Raw genomic sequence first — 24134 nt, forward strand, 5'->3', positions numbered from 1 at the left:
AGGGACATTTTCCAGCTGGTCCTAAGGACTGGCTTACCGTAAAAGTGACTGAATATTACTGTTCCTTAATTACATATACTAGCAAAGTAAAAGTTTTACTAAAAAAATATCCACATATCTTTTTTTAGTATTGTACGCTCTCAACAAAGTTGACTGAAAACAAGAATATTATGAAAATCTGTTTTGTACAATTTGATCTTCAACCTTTCTTCAATGCTACTGCTATTTTTGTTTGTAAATCTTTAGTTCTCTATTAGAACTGGACCAAAAAGTGGCCAGTCAAAGGACCGGTTGCATGGCAAAAATTGTCTGCCCTACTATAAAGTTATCGGTCACCAGCAGACAGATAGGTGTTAATTTCAAATGCTGATGAAATAAGAGGCCCATGGGCCTTAACAGTCATCTGAATATTAGCACAATACAACGTAGTCGTTTAAAGATTTTAGCATAATTGACCTCTGTGACCTTGAATGAAGATCAAGGTCATTCATTTGAACAAACTTGGTAGCCCTTCATCCCAGCATGTCACAGGCCCAATATCGGGTCTCTAGGCCTCCTAGTTATTCTCAAGAAGTTGTTTAAAAATTTAACCTATTTGACCCCTGTGACCTTGAATGAAGGTCAAGGTCATTTATTTGAACAAACTTGGTAGCCCTTCATCCCAGCATGCTACAGGCCAAATATCAGTACCATGGGCCTTCTGGGTCTTGAGAAGAAGTCGTTTAAAGATTTTAGCCTTTTTGACCTCTGTGACCTTGAATGAAGGTCAAGGTCATTCATTTGAACAAACTTGGTAGCCCTTTATCCCAGCATGCTACAGGCCAAATATCAGTACACTGGGCCTTTCGGTTATTGAGAAGAAGTCGTTTGAATGAAAAGTTTACGCACAGCGCACAGCGCACGGGGCACGACTATGCATGATGACAATAGGTCAAATGACCTAAAAATATGGGTGGACAAATAAGGACAATTATGGAAGGAGACCAAAAATTAAATTCTTACTCAATTTTTCACATTCATCACTTAGTTGTTTTGAATTGCACACTTTCATCAGTTCTTTAGACACAGCACCTGTGTAACAAAACAAGTAGATCAGTGAATTTTATCAAAGTCTCTCATCTTCAATAAATAATATGTTATTTATTCCAGTCTTTCTTCCCATACAAGGCTATATTTCAACAAATTCATTATTTACCATGATATTTCATCCAATAAGTGCTCAAATTGCTAAAAAATTGTCAAAAGAGGATATGCTTCAAATGAGAGATGTCTGCCTACATGTGTTGCTAACAACGATTGAAAAAGGAAGAAAAGGTGTTTAAAGAACTCTGTCTTAAGGATGTGGCACATCTTATTAAGCTGAGTAAAGTATAGACTCTGAGACACAGTGAAACAGGACTCAATAGACCAATTTTACTGAATAAATTTTTATTGACTCTTGATTCTTCAATCTTCAATATTTCAATGCATTAGAATTTATTATTTTGCATTAATTGTCCTGATGTTTCCTCCTCTATAAAACAGGTGTAATACATAAGTGAAAAACTTCAGTTGGGTTCTATGTATAATCTAATGTTATACCTTTAGTAAAGTCCAATTTATCTTAAGTTGGGTTCTATGTATAATCTAATGCTATACCTTTAGTAAAGTCCAATTTATCTTATGTTTGGTTCTATGTATAATCTAATGCTATACCTTTAGTAAAGTGCAATTTATCTTAAGTTTGATTTTATGTATAATCTTATGCTATACCTTTAGTAAAATCCAATTCCTTGTTTGTGCTGTAGACTATGACATCAGTAGGATCCTTTAACTTGACAATATTTTCCACATTGACCTTGAGAGTGACCTTCCCATACAAAAACTCTAAAACAAGGAAATGGAAAATGGTTTATTCATCACAGCTTTCTTTAATACTTAAGTGGCTTATCCATGACATTTTTGTAAGACTATACATGTATTAATTGATAAAAAAACCACTAAAAACATCTGTTAGACATAAATGCCTCATCTAGAGAATCAAGCAAATCTGTTATCACAGCTTTCAAGATAAAGATGAACCTTGGATTATTGAGGATTGAAATTGAATTTTGGTGGTTTGATAACAAGTAAATATTAGGACTGTATTAGAATACATACGATTAGTACTTCCACCTCTCATGGACATCAAACCCACATGCGAGGCGGCAGGAAGTGTAGCAAATTGACCTTGACGATGTGTCTGTCCTCCTGGTCCTGTTGTTCGTCTCCTTGGTCTGGGTAAAAAATCTTCATCTTTTTTAGAGAAAACCCTGGTAAATCTCCCTAATTGAGTGCCTCCTGTTGCACTTCTTGTCGCACCTCCCATGGCACCAGAAGTGGAAGGTGTTGAAATGTTTGAGGCACCATATGGGAAACTGCTCCTTTTTCTTTCTTCCCTTTGGAAAGCCTGTAAAGTTAAATTAATGCTTATGAATTAAAATACCAGAGAAAAGAGCTAAGTAACACATTTACCTGGTACTATTAAAGGGAAAAAACCAAACAGATAGCCGTCAAAGTGGTCAAGGTTTTTGACAATCTTCTACTAGCTGTCCCGACTCTTATACTTAACACATCTTTACTGTCAAAATACAACAGGTGTTGGGGGTGACACTGATGTAATCCCTCACTCTTTGGCTCAGTCCGTCACACAGCAGGTGTATGATGCTGTGATGAAGTACCCAGCACCATAAGTAACAGGGCCTTTGATTGGCTATCACGGCGACTAAAAGGCGGGGCATATGCTACCTTGCTCTGCAATTTACCTTAGTCTGATAGTGTTGCAAGCCCCAATGCGATCCACATTCAGGCTGATACAAATACATTTCTCGGATAGATTTTATGCCCATATGTAAATGTACTGTACTAACAAAATGAATTTTCAAATAACAAATCTTCCGATTATACTGTTTCCTCAATTAATTATCAGTGGCAAAATCCAAGGCAAACACAACCAACAAACACAAAATTCTGTTAAAAAATCCCGCCATGTTTGATTTACCGGAAACTGTGAAGAATTGAAACAATCAACAGATAGTTTTTAAGTTAAAAAAATAAAATAAAAAATCAACAAACTCAGAATGAATATTTGTGAAACTTAATAAATATCAGTGTCATATTGGTTTTACCACAAATAAGTTTTCAAACTCGAGTTAAAAAATATGTGAAATCATCTTTTGTAGTAAAAACTTGGGTGTAGGTTATTTCTAATATGGTAAAGCAATGAGAAGCATCATGGTGGCCAAATGAACCAAATGTCGGAAATGTGAGTCGAAATGTGCTTACAAACATAATTTAGACATGGAGGGGTTAAAGGATAATCAGTTTTGGATAATGTTGAATTTAATTGCAAATTTATATGACACACGTGAATTGTATCATTTTTCATGCTGGATGTTTTGCAACACTAACGTCAATGGGACAAAATCGTAACTCTGACGACGACCATCAGTCAGAAAACCATCCGTCAAGCAGAGCTACAATGTTGCAGCTAGGTGTTATATAAACATCAGTCTCCAGATTTACTTAAGCGGAATATTTATTTCAACTCATGAGTCACGGATTACAGAAAAACCAAAGTTACAAGTGGCTAACGTACGACTTTTCTGAATCAACTGCTATCACAGAAAGAAGATTCATTTCTAATCTGTTGGAGAAATTTTGATATGTGTAAATTTATTTACTATGGAAAAGACTGTTGTGACTGAGACTTTTATAGAGGTGCTATGTTTGATAATACCGATTAAAAAGGTCTGGCAGTGCTGTATGGTTTTTTTTAAATTTACTCTCTCATGAAAGATTGTTCTTCGTATTGTAGCCATACCCATAGAGCTATCCCAACCAACCTTAGCCAAGATTACAAACTTTAATCGTCTAATTACTATACCGGGTCGTTCACCTATCAAGGTAGCTACTTAGCGGCGACATCAGTTGTTAGGTCATGGCCGATACCAAGACTTGTTGTATTTTGTCAGTAATGACTGTTGCTGTTGACAGGATTTTAGATTAACGAACTAAATCAGAAATTGCCAGACAAACTGACAAAACATTCAGATATATCATCGCTAAAGCTCTCCCTATTTGATGCCTCATTTCAATTAAGATCAAAACTATCAGATCTGTAGTATAGTTTTACAATAATTTTGTCTTGCAATTTTTAAACACCCTGAGTGCTTATTGGGTTGAATATGGCACTAATAGTTTGACTACATTTTTACGTTTGCTGAACAAATTTGATATTTAAACAAATCACCTGTAAGGAGGAACGATCCTTCTCTAAGATAACAAAGTAAACAACTTTGATGGAGCCAGGCTTCTTATCGTAATGCTGGACGGCCTCGTAACACAGCGTTGCGGTACGATCGTGAGGGTACCTGTTAAACCCGGTCCCGACAGCAGGAAACGCTACGGATGTGTATCCCTTAGATGCTGCTGTTTCCAGGACTTTCCGTACATATCTATCCAAAGCCTACATAAGTATAAAATATACAGTTCTGAAATGCTTTTTCCTAGATAATATCAGGAAGTTTTAAACTCCTCAAAGATAATTCAAATATTTTCACATAGAATCGTTGTGCATTATTTTTTTCCCAATTGAAGCAATTAATATTATATCCAACTAATGACCAATCAAAATTAATCTACCAGTATGTTTAATAATTACTAACATGTTGATACATATTGACCGATCGCCAGGTGTAATATAGCCACGCCTAGTGCGGTTTGATTGACAGCTGGCGATTCGTCAATTCTTGACAGAATTTATGCCTTTCTTATTTTATTACTTTTATCATTACATATTTTGGTCCATTTTTGTGTAGGAAATATTCATGAAAGCTTTTATTTATGAGGTAGAACCTCACTGCAAGAGGAGAAAATATTTTAACTGAAATTTCAAATCTTAGCAATGATACTCTTTGATTTAGGTTTATACATTTTCTTTTCATAGTTCATAGGATATTTTACTTTCTTTCTGTAATTCTTTGTCTTAAAGTTTTGTATAAACTCTTCATTTATGGAGGAATAAAGTCAAAGAAGAAGAAGAATAACAAAGTTCAAACCAGAAACACCCAAATCAAGTTTAAAACTTAGCATTTTGTAGAGTCATAATGAAGGCACCTTAATTCAAATGAAATAGGCAAAACTCTGTGTGTTAGCTACAGAGATCTAATCCTCAAATTATGTACTGTACGTAAATGTACTTATTCTATTAGAGCAGTCCTACTTTAGCACAAATGAGAAATATTGTAATTTATGATTTATAAGCGTGAATATAAATTAGCGCATTTTAATGGTTCAATATCTTTAATATACCCTACATAAATAAACGCTTCAAAGACAATGCGAAAATCGTTCATATAAAACTAATACCGCTAAAACAAGTATTTTTACAGTATCCAAAATCATGGTTATATATCCCAACTGACCTTTTCTGCAGGGGCTGCTCCATTATTATAGGAGGGAAGAGTTCCGAGATACAAAGCCTTACAGCTCAAATTCCCCGGAGATATCTCAGCAAGGTCACCGATTTTTAACCCCATTGGATATTTTGTAGCACATTCAGTTTTCAAAGTGGGTCCACATTTAGTTGCTAGAGCAGTCATTGCTTTGCCCTTTGAAATGTCAAGGTCATCTGACACTGTAGCTGCAATGACATCAGCCTTCTACAAAGGAAATTAGGAATAAACTTCCAAGTACAGTTGAACCTCGTTATTATGAATTCCTAGGAACCTTTGAAATTCTTTCTTATTATGTGGATTTCATACTAAGTGGGTTAACATTTGTACAAGAGAAATGAAACAATGAGACACTTTTGTGGGATTTCAATTCCATTTGTATAACACAGGTTTTTGTACTTTACAAGTTTGTGGGTAAGACTGTATTCTCCTTAAACTCACAGTGAAAAAAATGTTTGCTGTCAATTAATTAATTTTCACTCCTTGTGGTGCCTTTTAGATATAAAGGATATATGTGAGCAAATTCCTTTGAGAATAAATCTTTGTTCTAAAATATTTAACAAATGCTAGAAATACATCTATAAACACAGCTACAAGTCCATGATTATTGATATAGTGTTCATTGTCAGACACACTAGAATGGACATATCTTTCTTACCGTAAACTCAGCAATACTGCAGGTTTCTATGGATACTTGGAGATGGTTGGCTTTCGTACAGAAGGATTCTACAATGATATAAAATGATTTCATAATTATGTGGATAGGAAGGAAAAGGATACTCTACCTGAATATTCACCAATTGTTTGTTTGTTTGTTTTTTTGATTAATTAACATCATTTTAACAGCTATGGTCATGTAAGGACGGCCTCCCATGTATGCAGTGTGTTGCATGTATGTTGTGCAAGGTGCGTGTTTTGGGAGACTGCGGTATATTCATGTAGTGTCTTCTTGTATAGTGGAACTGTTGCCCTTTTTATAGTGCTATATCACTGAAGCATGCCGCCGAAGACACCAAGCAACACACCCCTCCCGGTCACATTATACTGACAACGGGCAAACCAGTCGTCCTATTCCCTGTATGCTGAGCGCTAAGAAGGACCAGAAACTACCACTTTTATAGACTTTGGTATGTCTTGGCCAGGGGACAGAACCCAGAGCCTTCCTCACAGTGACGAACACTCAACACAAGGCCAAAAGTGAGGCTGTGCCAAGGGAGGCATTAGGAAAGATAAAGTCAGTTAGGAAGAAGAGAAAAGATAAGATCCTTAATTTAGTCGCCTTTATGATCATGCAATAGGGGCAGCAGGTACAATTCTAACGCCCTACCTGCAGGGTATTCACCAAATGTTGTAATTAATACCCAAGGCTTTGTAGAGGGTTTTGCAACATTTTATAATCCCGAGGGCAGAATATCCCTATCATTCCTCAATCTCTTCCAGGGTTCATTACGGTTCCCACATTCACCTCTGTCAATGGCTCATGAACTGGCCGTCTGTTGACCTTGGGTTACAGAATATTACATGTATGACGTCATAGTGATTGTTTTTGAAACGGCAGAGGTCGTATGTAAATTGTGACTATTTACCTACAAGTACATCTAGTATATCCTCAAAAGAATCCATCATTTTTTGGTTTGATATTAAATGATCAAATTACATTATGTCGTCAGAACTGACAGTCATTTACAAGAAAAGGATACAAAAGGTAACTTACAATATGTACTTATATATAAGAATTTAGTATGTGTCCGAAATACGTTTTTCAAGAATCTTGAAATTTCGCTGGGCGGTTTACAGAGGTGAAATAGTGGGGACCACAATGCACCCTGGGAGAGATTGATCATTCCTATCCATTTATTAAATGGTATTTTTCTCTCAACCTCTAAGTTATTATTATAAGGATCAAAGAAGTAATATCAACAGGATTTTCCAGAAGACACGGGATCCCATCAAACACAAGTCTGTGGGATACAAATTACTTCAAATGGTAAATATGGGACAAAGAAGTAATTCCTACCGTGTGAACAAAAAAAATTGTCAAATTTTCAAGGCGATCTGCCCCTTTATCAAGACACACAAAACGAACACGATTACATAATATAAGACGAACAGTAAAACGGGACAATGAAAGAAGACAAATATTTAACAGCACAATGGAGCGCAATTAATCCTACGGCAAGTGGCAGCCGAAGGCCGGAATATTATAGATCTCTTGCCATTTTGATTTTGGTCGATAAAGAAAAGTATAAAGAAAATCGTGAATTGCAAATCAATTCTCCAAACATGAGAATTATACAATATTTCTAACGTACACTCCATTGCTTATGTCCTTTACAATAATACCAGCCTGAAATTGACAGTAAGACTTTACTGAGAAAGCAGTGTTTTTGTTAATGCTGTGACATGACAAGGATATATTGTATGGCTAGCCACATCCTCGATTCTCCAGGGGGTTCCGATCACTTACGATCTCTACACCCCTGGACTATCTCATAGTAAAAATGAAGGCAGCTCAGGTGAACAGATCTGAACCAATCACAGACCTTCAAAGATTTCCTTTGAAGACTACAGAGAGAGCGACGCCCAACTTCAAAGCCACACAGTCAACCACAGTGTACCGTTATACGGCTCTTTTGATGTACATCAAAAGACTAAATTACCTGTTCTGTTATGTTGCCTCCAGTTTTACTACAAGATAGTCCAGGGGTGTAGAGATCGTAAGTGATCGGAACCCCTGGAATATCGAGGATGGGCTAGCCATGTCACACAGCCTAATGATCAGATGACATGAGTGATCAGCAGGTATTAAAGTAAATGAATTTCCTCACACCACAATCATACAATTTTTCAAAAGGCGCTGCCATTTTTTCAACCATACAACAATGACATTTTTTTTTTATTTTGTAAATAGAAGGGTGGCATAATTGCAGCGATCCAGCAGGTGGCGCAGAGCGGAAACTTTAATTTCAACGCAAGATCTGCCAAGGGTTGCAGGGAGAGCATCGAACTGGATATACCCTTGGCTAGTGCAGTTGCCATTTGGTACGTATACTTACTGTGGGCACTTGAGTAAGGCTTTGATGGCTTTCTAGTGTTCTCTTCATTCTCAAAAGCCTGAAAAATCATTAATGATATATACTGAGTTGGAAACAATGCCATAATTTACATTTTCATAATAAACAGATTATATGTGATGAAGCAAAATTAAATAATCCCATTCTAAAATGTAAACTTTGCTTGCTTCAACAATTCAAAAGAGATATTTTTTCATAACTTTTCAAAAAAGAACAATATCATAAACAACTTTTATTTCATTTTAGCAGTAGATCTATTCTAGCGGATTTCCCGCTGTCTTTGAAGCGCTAATTAATTTACTAATGTACAGTGCTGTCAGCTGAATTTTATAAAAGGGTATTTCATATATTGAACTACTGAACTGCGCTTATCTATATCTGCACTAATAAATCATTATTTACAATTTTTCACATTTGTGCTAAAATAAGTATGTTTCCAGTATTTGATTTTTAGACCTACCATAATTGTTTTCCAATCCTTCTGGTGGAGCACAAACCTAACATCTGTTACGGATGCCCCTACGTTTTTAGAAGCAAAGTCTATCACAGCATTATACATGAGTTTGGCCACCCTGTCGTTTGGGTATCCTATCTGTCCAGTCCCGAAGGCTGGGAACGCTATGGATTTCATCTGAAGCTGGGCAGCCTTCTGTAGGCAGGCTATCACAGTGTTGTTAAGGTTCTGTAAAACAATTGTGAAATTAGCTTAAAGATCGCTGGCAGTGTTGATACAGAATACAAGAGGCCCAGAGGGCCTGTATCGCTCACCTGGTTTGTAATGCAAAGTAATGTTCTAAATACAGGTTCATTGTTTCTTTTCTGAAGGAATTTGCATATTAACATCAAATTTCCCTACTGGGCCCCACCTCTCCTGCCCCAGGGAGTCAGAGCCAATGGTTAAAATCCATGCAGAACTCTAGGACAAGTAGGGATTTATGGGATTTACCTCTAATTCCCCTATTGGGCCTCCCATCTCCGGCACCTCCTAACCCCGGGGGGTCAGAGCCAAAATTTATACAAGTTCTGTTCCCCTTCCCCCAAGGATGTTTGTGGCCAAATTTGGTTACAATCCATGCAGAACTCTAGGACAAGTAGCGATTTATAGGATTTACCTCTAATTCCCCTATTGGGCCCCGCCCCTCCTGCCCCCGGGGGGGTCAGAGCAATAATTTATACAAGTTCTGTTCCCCTTCTCCCAAGGATGTTTGTGGCCAAATTTGGTCATAATCCATGCAGAACTCTAGGACAAGTAGCGATTTATAGGATTTACCTCTATTTCCCCTATTGGGCCCCGCCCCTCCTGCCCCCGGGGGGTCAGAGCCAAAATTTATACAAGTTCTGTTCCCCTTCCCCCAAGGATGTTTGTGGCCAAATTTGGTTACAATTCATGCAGAACTTTAGGACAAGTAGCGATTTATAGGATTTACCTCTATTCCCCTATTGGGCCCCGCCCCTCCTGCCCCCGGGGGGTCAGAGCCAAAATTTATACAAGTTCTGTTCCCCTTCCCCCAAGGATGTTTGTGGCCAAATTTGGTTACAATCCATGCAGAACTTTAGGACAAGTAGCGATTTATAGGATTTACCTCTAATTACCCTATTGGGCCCCCCCCTCCTGCCCCCGGGGGGGGGGGGGGGTCATAGCCAAAATTTATACAAATTCTGTTCCCCTTCTATCAAGGATGTTTGTGGCCAAATTTGGTTACAATCCATGCAGAACTCTAGGACAAGTAGCGATTTATAGGATTTACCTCTAATTCCCCTATTGGGCCCCGCCCCTCCTGCCCCCGGGGGGGTCAGAGCAATAATTTATACAAATTCTGTTCCCCTTCTCCCAAGGATGTTTGTGGCCAAATTTGGTTACAATCCATGCAGAACTCTATGACTAGTAGCGATTTAAAGGAAATGTTGACAGACGGACGGACGCTGGACGCCGGACGCCGCGCCATAATATAAGCTCACCGACCCTTCGGGCCAGGTGAGCTAAATATTAATATTTCTAGAGCAATTTTTTTCCCTTAATTTTAATTAGATAAATCAATAAGGAGGGTTCTGAATGGAGCAATAGAATTTACAACAGATATTTCATGATTTAGAGTGAACAAGCAATATAGAACTTGAGAAGAATTTCAAAATGTGAGAGTTTGCAGACGGTGATGACTATAGGTCATCCTGACCTAAAAATGACCTAAAAATGACCTAAAAATGTAAGATCATAGAGAGAAATGTCCCTTTGCATGAAGGCCTTGAAATAAGTAAGGAAATGATGATGTTTCCAAGACACTTATAACTTACTAGTTCTGCATCATTCCGCTTACTGCCATCCTGGTTCTTCCAGCCTGGTAACGATGTCAGATAAATGGCCTTACATGTCCTCAGGTTGCCGTTGGTGACAACAGCTACATCTCCAAAGTCTATCCCTGACGGATATTTGGCTTTACAATCTGCCTGTATGATGGCTGGTCCAACGGCCTTGGCAACTGCAGTAGCCACGCCCCCTCCCATGTCAAGGGTCTTTGATGTTGCACATGCGATCACATCAACCTGTAGATTTAATTAACATATCAAATTAAATTCCACTTTATTAGTACAATATAAAAATATCATATAAAATTAAAAGACTAGTTTAATTCCACTTTATAAATACAAGATTAAAATTATAATACAAAATTAAAAAAAAATTACATAGTAATTCAGGAAAGATCCTCGATGACAGATCTGTTAATTCATGCTTTATTATTAATATAAGTGTTTTAATTAATTAAAGCAATATATAGACAACATGTTTGCGTACAGCAAGCCACAAATCATAGACAATGTATATTCACCATGAATGCCATTGTTTGTCTACCCATCACAGACTCTTTTCTTTCACCAACAAAAGGTTATCATTGTTTCTGAATCCTTAAAACATTTAATATTTTTATTTATTTACCGTCTGCTTATCCATCAGTCCCTTGACCAGCGTTATTTTGATCCCGTATTTGGTGTCCAGTGGCGGACGAGGCCCTAGGATAAAGGTCATCAGCCATAGAAATTTATATGAAGTATGAGACAGATATAGCTATCTAAAAAGCAATTTAGATCATTTAAATCATAAAAACAACATTTTGCTTGTTTTGTTTTCTTCAACATGACCAACAAAGTCTGAGACATAATGATAAAATCTCCAGTGAGGTCCATGAATTTGGTATAAACAGGACATCATTAACCCCTGAAATTTCATAATGAACTTGTCCAGTATTTGATTTAGATGAGCCTAAATGTGTCTTCAGGGGTGAATGAGTGAAGAGTTGTTATCGTTGATGAGCAGATGATATTATCTTATTCCTCTGATGAAAAGTATACCGATCGAAATAGATATTTCTTTAGCACCAAGAATGCTGTGTGTGTTGAACTTAAATCACTTTTCATATATATTGCTGCTTTGAAAATTTGATCATACTACATGTGCAAAATTATAATAATTGAAAAGAAATAATGTCAATATCGGAGAAGTGTAAAATCCTGTCGCCAACTTATCCGAAAGAGTTAAATATCACAGCTGTTACAAAGATATCAAATGAACTAATCCAAAGTACATTTTTTTTGTTAAAATTATGCAAAGTTTCTAGAATAATAATTCAAATACCTATGTAGTTACATATCAATTAAAACGTACCGGTTTGGCTGGCTGGATGAATTCTTTTGTATTCCTCATCTTCAAAAGCCTAGTAAATGGAATTCAAATTTTACATAATATTACATATATATCTTGGATTTCTCAAAAAAATTAAAGTCCCTATCACATATCTATACATAGTCAGCTATTATCATATAAAGCAAGGATTCATAAGTGAGAAGGATTTGTCACTCAGGGTTTTGGACGAATACGTCGCAAGTGCTTTTGTGTTTGTGAAATGACCGTGACCTCGGGTGATGACTGATATTCCTTTGATATCTGCCGGCTCAACCTTTGATGTACTGTAGCTTACGAGTACCAGGCTTACAGTCTTAGTTACTTTCTGAGCAGGCCATCATTTCAGGAGATGTCGTATTTTTTAAAAGAAAAATTAAGACACTTCTTCTAAACCTTCCATCCTTATAACAAGGATTAGACATCATGAAATATATGAAGCTTTACATCGGTGTTTCATTTGACTCGATAAAACAATTATTTGTTGAGAAAGATGTTTTTTAAGTAAAATTCCCACGTCTCGCATGGTGTTTAATAGACAGTGACAAATATTTCTCACTTATAAATCCTTGTACTATACATTTGTAAGGTTTCAAAACAAACAGCTTATTAGTTTTTGAGGAAGTCTTCTGAAATCAAATGTTGATAAACAGACAGCAGCCAAACAGACAGACGGACATGGTGATCATACTGTTGGCCGGCCTATCATCTTCAATGTGGGCCCCTAATGAAAGCTTAGTCATTTCTTCACACTGCAGTTCTGGCTATTCCCAACATAGAACAAAAGGACATAGGATTAATATCTTATAGATTTTCAGTAAACAGATAAACAAGTTGAAAAATCTGCTAAGAAAGGAGAAATGGTGATAAAATATTTGGTTTGGTTGGATGTAACATCCTATACACAGCATTGGTCATTTAAGGATGGACGAAAGTCATAGCTAGAGTACACAGAGAAAAACCACCAACCAACGACCAGTACTCGGCATTTGCCCCATAAATTGGATTCAAACTTGCAACCCAGATGTGGTAATATATCAGGACACCTTAACCACTTGGCCATCCCAACCCTAATATATATATGGTAACATTCTAAAACAAAACCTATACATGTATATACTTACACTAATTGTGCGATGGTCCCCTGAATACAGTACAAAAGTCACCAGTAAAACAGATGAGATACCCTTGGTATCAAATTCCTCCACAGCGTCATACATCAGCTCAGCAGCCTTCTGTGCTGGATACTTCAGGGCACCTGTCCCCATGGCCACAAATTTTACAGTACTATAACCAGCAACGGAAGCCTTGTTTAAACAATCCAGGATCAGTTTGGTGATGACCTGTAATGGAAATGAAGGTTAAAAGCCTCCTTTATATCTAATATCAATGTATAATACAATCTAGGTCACAAAACTTTTCACAGAGAATAATTATAGGGGGAAATAAGGGAGCATATAACAATAACACAATCAAAAGTACAATCTGCTATTCTTTATTTGCATTTCACAGAGGTTTCTGTCCATGCAGGTAGGTACCAGTACTGATTGTGAGTTTTAAGTTTGTAAGTGCAACCTTAATGTCATTGACTTTTCAGAGAAGACAGCATGAATTTCGTTCACAAAACAAAAATGTCACGATTAATACCTACCAGCAAGGAAGGTAACTCTGTAATATGCAAAATTGAAATATAGGACACGTGTATAAAAAGGACAGATATATAAAACTGCAGTTTTTTCTAATTGACCAACCTTACTAACCATTGGTTTATTTTCCCTGTCCTTTTCCCACTCAGGTAGATTTGACAGGTAGACTTGTTTACACTGGAGTTTACCAGGAGCGATTGTCACTATGGTACCATGGTTGATTTTCTCTGGGAATTTAGCCTGGAGCTCCGCCTGTAATCCTGGACCCCCATACTTCACCAGACTTTTCCCTGCTCCTCCTGAAGTTAGCTTTAAGTCTTGACTGGTGGACACAACCAGGACATCAGCCTACAGAAACAGGTATATCATTTAACTGTATTTGAAAGACAGTAATAATCATTTACTGGGTTCATAACCTTGGTTACTGAAGAGTATTTCTAGCTGTTGGCTTCCTCATGACAAATGGGAGTTAATGCAAGCTAGATGAATTAGGATGAATAGACATTGACAAAAGTACAGTCAAATCTGTCTTAGTGACCTTCTCTGTATGAAGTCTCCTGCTTACTAAGATCACTTTTCTAGGCTCCCGATCAATTTCAACACAATCAACCTGTGTATAAAGACCACCTGGCTATAAAGACCATTTTTCCTTCTGCTCCTTGGGTGGTCTTTATAGACAGGTTTGACTGTATTGTCAGCCCAGACATAACGTATAGCCAGATATTTTTGCGGTTATGATATTTTCGCGATTTTGCGGGACATTTCTATGATAGTGAAAATTTGATAGGCAAAATATTGAAAAATGGATGAATGATATATCCATATTGTGAAAATAACCGACTATACAATACTTGTTTTTTCAATTTCCATTCCACTGGATCTTAAATCTCCTGAAACTTAATTTAGAACGTACATCATACAAAATGGGTTAATATTCTTTCCACAGGCTATACTTAGATACTGCTGACACAAAGGAGATTACAGCAATTTTTTCATTAAACCAGACATATTTCTGTACCAATTTTATTGACAAGCAAAATTTCACCAGCAATTCTGTTAAACATTATTATGTTGATCCTCATCAAGTTCAAATATTTTCTTTAAATATCAGGCCAATCACTGAATAATTTGACTGCTTCTCTTTATTGTAAATGTGGATCTCCTCAGCACATCATTTAATTTTTTTAATCAAAGACAATTTACTTCAATTTTACCTTTTCTGTCCCAATTTCTCCTTTCCTGAGTTTTATTTTCAGTCCATTTTTACAGGTAAATACAGGCTGTACTTTGGTGACTGGAGGCGTGAATGTTGGTAAGGGGAGAAGACCTACAGCCATTTCTGTTGATTATAAAAAATCAAGTCAAACAAATTAAGTTTATTTTCTTAGATAAAATTGAAATCATATTATAGACAAATCACATTCTGGTATGCAAAACATTAACACAACCCAGAAAAAGAACCTGGAGTAAAAAAAAAAAAAAAAAAAAATGCTTGGACCTTATGTTTGTTAGTTTGATTAGTTTTGAAGACAATACATTAGATATAGCATAAGAGTACATTGTAAATAGAAATGTTTGGGGATGGGACAGGGGAGGGGGGCGTTGACAGGAAAGGACGGGGAGGGCATGATATGGGTAACGCTACAAGCCTCCATTTTAAAACGATTGATTAAAAGAACAATGTCTGAGAGGATTCGTTGAACTCAGACAGACACTGTAATCATTGAACTATCTAATTAATAGCACTACAGGAGTTTAGCCATGTCTAGTTCTGTAAAATAATTACCCCTTCTGCAATAAAAAAACCATGCCTGTTAAACTGTGGTTGTTACTAAACTGAGTGATACAAATTCATCATTTCTCTGGTACAGTTTTTATTTTCATAATTTGTTCTTAAAATACTTTAGCTTTATGCCAACCCTCCACATACATTGTATATACGTGTCACAGTGTGGCGAATGCATTCAAACTTTGGGAGGCCATCCTTTAATGATTTTATGGTATATTTGTTAGCAATCTGATACAGATAGTGTATAATGGTGATCTGTATTTTCATCAGTTTGATCTAAAAATCTGAAGAAGATGCTAAGAGGACTATACCCACCCACACACGACAGCGTATATATGATTTAATCTTACACCACATTATGGGACATGACAGACAAGGACAAACACATACTTGTATGCCTCATCCATTTCATGGCGGGGTTTAAAAAAAAATGAATTAAATAAGACATTTAAAATCTTGGACTATCCGCTCTAGTTAAGACAGTTCTTTTTTCCTCCACAAAACTGAAGAAATGACATTTTGTGGAGGGAGGTTTGATTCTAATGTTAATTCCCTGACTGATCTATAAATAACTTACCAGTAAGTCCAGTAGAAGGTGTGCGACCTGTTCGGCCGTATGTCTGACTTTCCTCAGTCCCATAGAGGTCGTCCTCATCCTCACTACTTGACCCCTGTGACCCCATATTGAGCTGACCCATGCTGTCTTGTTGAACGATGATGGTGCTGGTATTGTCCTCAATACCAGAGAACATATGTGAATTATCAGGGCTTACAACAGTGGTGATGCCATGTTTCTGAATGTCATGTTGTCTTGTTTGAATTCTTGTCTCAAGTTCCTTAAGTCTCTCCTTGGCTTTTTTGTTGCCCTGACAGGTTCCAGTCACAGCCAGACTTCTACTCTTGTTTACTATGGTAACAGACATTGATTTCAGGTCCGATGCGATTTCTTTGATTTCCTGTGCGTAGTGTTTTTCAAAGAATCTTCTCTTGTTCTCATCTGGAATGTCATATGTATCACAGTAAATGGCATGATCATCAATAAACTCCAACAGTTCTCTCAGGAGATCGTGATGAACTGATTCTATAGAGGCTAAAGTAAAACCATATCCCTTCTCCGTAGATATGATAACAAGACCACTATGGTTTTCCTGTATTTGCCGACACTGTGATCGCCAAGGACCTGTGTCCAAAACTTCTATCTTTTCCTTATCGTTCTGTGGCAAATTAGTATAAAGCAGAGTTTCATTGATAATCTTTTTCACACTTTCGGCCACATCTGTTGACTCTGTGCCAATTTCCACAGTATCTCCTAGACAATCTAATTCTACTGTTAGTTTACATTTGGCAAACTTGTCTTCCAAAACGTCTAGAATTTCACTATTCTGTAGAAGTCTGACTTGGTCCCTACTCATCGTATTATCCTCCTGAATAGTCCACAAGCAAAGTTGTTCTTTCCTATCATCTAGGATGATTTGAGCTGTTAAAATATCATCCATTACTCCATTGAATGTTATTGTAGAAGACTCTTCATCACCTGTCACTTTCAGATCAGTAACCAAACCATTCACTTGTTTTAAGATCCCTAATCTGTCAAAAAGTCTTATTTCTATAGGTTTGAAGTGCTTTGTTTTGGAAGTGATTTGTTTCTTCCTTTCAATAGCTTTCTCAATGGCATCTCTGCGCTGATTTATGTTGTCGGTGACACTATTAAACATAGAATCAAACCCGACGATGACCAACTTGATATTGCCCTTATGTTCCTTGAAGTCCAGCAGGACAGTTGTGTGCTCCTGGTGTTCTTTGACATGGTCAATAAGCTCATCCCAAACTTCTAATGTGACAGACATATTCTTTTGTTGTACAGTCACATTAATAAATTCATTCCATATTTTCAAAATGTCAGATTCCCAAACTTTTACAAGACATCGGATGTCTTTGGTCTTTTGATCCATGGTACATTCAACATGAAGCTTATCTGTGACTTTTAGTTTTGCATGATTTTGCTTCAGTTTCAAATCCAAATGGCTGCTAACGTTTTTAAGATTTCTGACCAGTTTCATTTTGTGGTGGTCATCATGTTTTAGTTCCATATCCTCAGGAATACAAACTTTGTGTCGCTCTTCTTCCCAAATCTCGCCAAATTCACATTCATACAGAGCAGTCACACACAGACTTGTACCGCCTATCTTGTGGGGGTATGGGCTGTGGCAGACATTTTCAAGGGCTGTCAAAAGTATAGCAGATGTGTTGAAAACATATTACACAGTCAAATACAAACTTGAATTTAATGTATGAATAAGACCCTGTTTGATATATTTCAACCAATTTATTTTTGAAGAGCGATTTTTAATATTTCACAAATACAAATAAAAATTAGAATTAAAAACAAAAAACCACTGCCAAAAAGATTCGAATACACTTGTTGGAAGTGAAAAAGCGAAAATAATTTGCAGCAAATATAAGTCAGTTTACAGTAGTGAATTTTGTAAGTTTGGTTCTGACTAAAATTGTCACTGTCTAAATATTCTACAGTGTACATGCAGAAATGGGTTCAAATTGCAAATTAGATTTCAAACATAGAATTAACCAATCACAAATGTTTTTTTACTGAATCAATCAATCTAAAGCTATTCCAACATGTTTGAGGTATAGCATGACGAGACACTTTTAATCATGATTTCGTGTCTATATTGCCTATCAGAGATTTCTCAATATTGACATCTTATGTAATTGGATAAGCCTAAAGCATACCTTTGTTGTCCTTGAACTCTACTGTACAGCATCCATCGTCAGTCATCTTGACCTTTTTGACCTTGACCTCACCATAATTCTTATGCTGGAAATGTTCCTTCAGTTCATCTTCAGCAGGTAGCTGTTGTTCTGAACTCACGATTATCTTGACCGGTGCCGGAACTGAACAGATCTTGATGGTGGCGCCCTCCAGTGGTTTCTTTTGACATTTTGTCTTGAATTCTTCAAAGCCTGTAAAAAACAACAAATCCTTGTATCAGTTTAACTGCCGATTGAGGTTTAAGATTTTCAATTTAAACAAATTAATAAATCAAATTGATTTTAGATTAAGAAATGTTTTTTGATAGAATGTATTGTTCATGAGATAATATTCCTTCAGGTACCTATCTGCTACTTCAGGAATGCATCAAAATGTCAGCATCCCATAAAGATTTATGATTTCAGTAGCAAACTTTAAAGACCATAAAATGGACAAAGACAAAATGGTCTTTATAAGAAAGCGGCTTTCATGTATTTAAAGATGCTCCACCTCTGACAAACAGTATTTTTTCTCCACCGCTGACAATTAAACGGTATTTTTTCTCTATCAAAAACAGGAGCAGCCAATTTAGTATTTTTCTTCAGTTACAAAAGTTACTTACTTTATACCATTACCCCCATTGAGAATTTTGATGTCCTTATTTTAATTCAAGATAAAAATATTTAAACTAATTATTTGCATCCCGAAAAAATTCTGTGGCACTATATCCTATATGGAATGAAGTACTGATTGCACATGACCCAAAGGCGAAACAAATTATTTCAAATTATTTTTTGTGTTAATTAGACATAAATATACACGATTAAACACCAATTATAATTCAAATGATGAGTATCGTTTATGGTTCGTCGGCGATGGAAAATTTATTTTAAAACAGGCCATATGGGACCCCAAGAAATAAGGTAATTGTTACAGAGTTGGTACAATGCTAATTAAGACCAACTTGACTGTACAATCAAATAAAGACATTTGTTAAACAAACTACAAATATCCACTGATAACTATCACATTATATATATTCTTCCTTACCTTTTGGAGTTTGCAGAAGAGTAACGACAGCCATTGTTTTGTCGCTGGTGAAGCAGATGGACGACCTATCCACATCACAATCTGATTTGTTCTCCAAGTACATACAAAGTGAATCTAAACTTGTTTTGATTGCCAGCCCTTTCACACATACATAGGATTTTTTGTCTGGATTCTGCAGTGAAAAGAAAAAATAAGATCCAGAAATATATTGAAATTCTCAATGCTCCAATTATCTTGACCTCTGACAAAAGGTTAAACTATCACCAACATATAATATTGTTATTCTAACTCTCTAATATTATACTATACTATAACTATTTAGTTATACATGACACAATGTATACCAAAATTAGAACCAAAGGCAATGTAATATTATACTATACTAGAACTTTATAGATATATACCAAAATTAGAACCATAGGAAATGTAATATTATATCATAAAATACTTTGAAGCAGAGAAAACTTGATAAAGATGGTGAAAATCTAACCACAGACTGATGTTTGATAAAGATAGATAATGTAAACATACCTTTGGTTTAGCAACTTCTTTTTTCTTGGATTTTTCTGTAAATAAAACAAAAGTGAAGAAATGCATCATATCATATCTGTAACTTTAGAAGGCTTAACAAGGACAATGAAATTTTTCAAATTAAACATAATCTTCTGATTATCACATATGATGTATGATCTGTGAATTATGCTTTTGTATCAAAATAAAGTCTATTGTTTTTAGTCACTTACCAGTTTTTGGTGGTGTATGGTCATGGCTAGGAGCATTAGACTTTTTCTGTCTTTGAACTTCTTTCGCCACTTGCTTTGATGCTTTTCCCCTCAGTTTCTCTTGTTCCCTCTTAGGAGCAGGCACTGCTTGCTGCTGCTGTTTCACCTGAGGAACCTCACTACCTCTTTCATGCCCCTGAGGTAAATGATCTTCCCTGTGAGGCTGCTCACCCATGTGCTGACCATACATGTGATAGTATTGGGGGTCATACATTTGGTGGGGGTATGGTGACTGAATGTTTCCATAGTATCCAGCATAGCCTCTAGCATACCAATACTGCTGTTGTTCAGTTGGGTGACCTTGGAAGTGAGGTGTTTCTGTTGGTTGACCTTGAAATTGAGGAGGAAGTGAAGGCTGACCTTGACCCTCATAATAACGTTGCTCAGGTGGGTGACCTTGAAAGTGAGGAGGAAGTGAAGGCTGACCTTGACTCTGATAATATGGTTGCTCAATTGAGTGACCTTGGGAGTGAGGTGTTTCTGTAGGTTGACCTTGAAAATAAGTTGGAAGGGAATGTTCTCCTTGACCTTGATAATATGGTTGCTCATCTGGTTGACCTTGAGAATGAAGTGGTTCTGTCGGTTGATCCTTAACGTGAGTTGGAAGTGAAGGCTGACCTTGATAGTATGGTGACTGGAAAGGTTGACCTTGAGAGTATGGAGGCTGAGTTGGATAAACCTGAGAAACTGGTGTCTGTGTTGGCTGACCTTGGGAAACCGGTGTCTGAAATGGTTGATCTTGGTGAAGTGGAGTTTGATTTGTTTCACTTTCAGAATGTGATGGTTGAATCAGTTGACCTTGAAAGTTACTTCCAAATACTGGTTGTGGGTGAAATTTCTCTTCCTCTTGCCTTCCATATGATCCAGCATATATTGGTTGACCAGCATCTGGTTTATCATATGGAAGATGACCATGGGGAACATCAGGAGATATGTAGTCTGGCTGTTCATTTTGTGCCTTTTCTCTTGTATCTCCATACCCGCCTAGCTGTTCCATCTGTTGTGATACCCCTTCTGCTGCTGGTGTGTTTCCATGCCCACCTTGCTGTTCTATCTGTTGTGAAACCCCTTCTGTAATATGTGTTTCACCATACCAACCTTGCTGTTCTACATGCTGTGATTCCCCCTCTGTTGGTGGGATGTCCCTATGCCAGTCTTGCTTTTCTTTCTGTGGCAGCACCCCCTCTGTATGTATTATGTCATGTCCGTGATCTGTTCCTACTAGAGTTTGTCTGGCTGTTTCTGTTCCAGGTGTAACTATGTGTTGCTGTAGTCTAGTGTTTTGATTTTCTGTTCTTTGACTTTCCTCAAGTATAACAGGCTGTTGGTGATCCTGCTCAGCTGGTATCTGATTCTGGCTAAAAGTCATCATTTCATCAGAAGTATCAGACTTTGTGTGGGGAAGCCTGTTGTTACTTTCACCTTGAGAAGATGTAAGCTCAGCTTCCTCGTCTGCTATGGTAGACTTAGTAGAAGTGACTGCAGCTTCTTCTACTTTTCCTGCAGATTTACCAGTAGAGTCTTCAAGGTCATCATCATCTTGATCTTCTTCTGCTGTCTCATAGTCCTCCTCTTCCTCTTTATCAATATCATTTTTATTACTTAATGGATGACTTTCAGATGTAATGTATTCCTTGGGGCTTGAAAGCCTGCTGGTGAGGGCTGGGGTTTTGTCGTTGCTAGATACTAGAGTTGGAGAAGTTTCTTTTCCACGAATGAACATAAAGGAACTATTCTCACTGCTTAATGATTTAGAGTTAGGCTTGATTGATCTTTCAGAATTTTGTTCTTTTGTCAAAGGTATCTTTGTATCTGGACTTAGAGACTTTCTAATCCTCGCTTTTGGTGCTGGTTCCTTTTGTTCAGACTTTTCAAACATATTTACCATGTCTTTGATAGATTTTCTTTTCTCCTCCTTGACGACTTGTGAAGAAACTGCCTCTGTAGAAATATTTAAATCTTGAGCTTTTGCTTCTTCATTAAACTGTTTTGGAAACACTTTATCAGCAGAGCTTGATTGCTCATGAAATGATCCTCCATCTACCATGAATTTTAAAGGTTTACGTCCAAAGAAAGGATTCAGGGTTGGTTTGTTTGGTGATCTTTCAGTCTCTACTGTTTTCTGATCAGCATTTTCAGAGGATTGCATGTTGGTCCTTCCTCTATCAGGAAATGGTTTGTTGGTGTTGACATCTTCAGGAGCTTGTATACTGGTACTTTTCCCTTCAGGAGCTTGTATGTTAGGTTTAACATCTTCAGGTGCTTGTATGTTGGTGCTGCCACCTTCGGAAGCTTGAATGTTGGTGCTGCCACCTTCGGAAGCTTGAATGTTGGTGCTGCCACCTTCAGAAGCTTGAATGTTGATGCTTTCACCTTCAGAAGCTTGTATACTGGTGATATCTCCTTCAGGAGCTTTTATGTTGGTGCTGCCACCTTCAGGAGCTTGTATGTTGGTGCTGCCACCTTCAGGAGCTTGTATGTCGGTGCTGCTACCTTCAGAAGCTTGTATGTTGGTGCTGCCACCTTCAGGAGCTTGTATGTTGGTGCTGCCACCTTCAGAAGCTTGTATGTTGGTGCTGCCACCTTCAGGAGCTTGTATGTTGATGCTGCCACCTTCAGGAGCTTGTATGTCGGTGCTGTCACCTTCAGAAGTTTGAATAATTGTGCTGCCACCTTCAGCAGCTTGATTGTTGGTGCTTCCACCTTCTGTTAATGAAACTGTATTTTCCTTAGTTTCTAGTCTAAAATTATAGGTAGGTTTTGAAGGAAACTGAGGGGGACCTTTCAAAGGTACTGGATGTTGAATTTTAAAAGATGGTATTACATAAATATCTCCTTTAGCATCCTCCTCCTCACTGCTGTCAGCTTCCAGTGTCTGCCTATCTCCTGATTCCTCTTGTCTGTTTTCTAAAGACATATATCTATCCTGGTCCATTGGGTTAGTTCCTCTCCTAGCCAAATGGCTAACGCTGTCTTGATGCTGGTTAGAACTAGCCTGTTGACTGGAATCTTTGCCTTCTATCTGTGATATTATAGCCCTTATCCCCGAACTTCTCTCTGATGTTGATCCTTCTTGCTGCATGCCAGTACCATCATCCTTATTGTCATCTTGGTTAGATGACATTATCAAATCTGAAAGAGAAAACCCTGGACATTTCATTTGTGTTTACAGAGAAAGATTTTTTTTGTTAATTAAAATGTTTAAAAGAGTTATTTTGTCATGAAAAAGAAGTTAATTACCAAAGTATAAGCCGCTACTGTTTTTTTTAATTAAACGGTCTTTGTGGCTTATAATCCAGAAAATATGGTAGTATTTATTTTTAGTGTATAAAGCAATTCATTTTTCAAATTCCACTTTTATTCACATAAATGTGTTTTGAGGTTCTCTTCTGTTTTCTTTCGAAACAGGATGTAAACTGACAGGTATATAATCCATATTAAATGTAATCTATAAATGTGATTGGGCGTCAGTTAAATTTGATATAATATGACAAAATACACAAGTGCAGGCTTCTTGTTTATCACATGACTGTCCTTGGTAACAAAACGTTTAGACATTAACTCCATTTTAGAAGTAATAAACTTACTAAAAACGAAAGTAGGACATATCCTTAAATATTTCAGAAACAATCAGTATAGCAATATCTGTGTGATTAGATATAGTTGAAATACAAATCTTTGGTTATATACACAGTGTATTTAAACGCGAAAAAATGTTATAAACACAATACACATTGGGATATTATACAGACAAAACAAAACGAAAGTAAAAACTATCTCTTTATCATATGCGTAAAATAAAAATAAAAACAATATAATTCTATGGCTTTCTCATAAGATCATTTGTGGATACTTGTTAAAATATTGTAATTGAAC

General features: G+C 36.9%; 1 protein-coding gene across 1 annotated transcript in view; it reads right to left on the reverse strand.

Moving 5' to 3' along the window:
* The window catches only part of LOC138334941 (uncharacterized), a 42457-nt gene that overhangs the window by 18054 nt on the left and 269 nt on the right, over positions 1 to 24134 (reverse strand). The window contains exons 2-20 of the mRNA XM_069283815.1: positions 20220 to 23390; positions 20008 to 20042; positions 19477 to 19648; positions 18408 to 18638; positions 16234 to 17880; positions 15082 to 15206; positions 13982 to 14215; positions 13346 to 13564; positions 12207 to 12255; positions 11481 to 11554; positions 10841 to 11089; positions 9009 to 9230; positions 8531 to 8588; positions 6133 to 6200; positions 5445 to 5681; positions 4271 to 4486; positions 2140 to 2428; positions 1753 to 1866; positions 1003 to 1071 (exon numbers count right to left, since the gene is read on the reverse strand). Coding sequence (XP_069139916.1) covers positions 1003 to 1071; positions 1753 to 1866; positions 2140 to 2428; positions 4271 to 4486; positions 5445 to 5681; positions 6133 to 6200; positions 8531 to 8588; positions 9009 to 9230; positions 10841 to 11089; positions 11481 to 11554; positions 12207 to 12255; positions 13346 to 13564; positions 13982 to 14215; positions 15082 to 15206; positions 16234 to 17880; positions 18408 to 18638; positions 19477 to 19648; positions 20008 to 20042; positions 20220 to 23382 — 7471 coding nt within the window. The 5' untranslated portion in view covers positions 23383 to 23390. The remainder of the gene's footprint in view (positions 1 to 1002; positions 1072 to 1752; positions 1867 to 2139; positions 2429 to 4270; positions 4487 to 5444; positions 5682 to 6132; positions 6201 to 8530; positions 8589 to 9008; positions 9231 to 10840; positions 11090 to 11480; positions 11555 to 12206; positions 12256 to 13345; positions 13565 to 13981; positions 14216 to 15081; positions 15207 to 16233; positions 17881 to 18407; positions 18639 to 19476; positions 19649 to 20007; positions 20043 to 20219; positions 23391 to 24134) is intronic.

This window comes from Argopecten irradians, chromosome 11 (genome assembly GCF_041381155.1).
Source record: "Argopecten irradians isolate NY chromosome 11, Ai_NY, whole genome shotgun sequence".
Taxonomy (NCBI): Eukaryota; Metazoa; Mollusca; class Bivalvia; order Pectinida; family Pectinidae; genus Argopecten; species Argopecten irradians.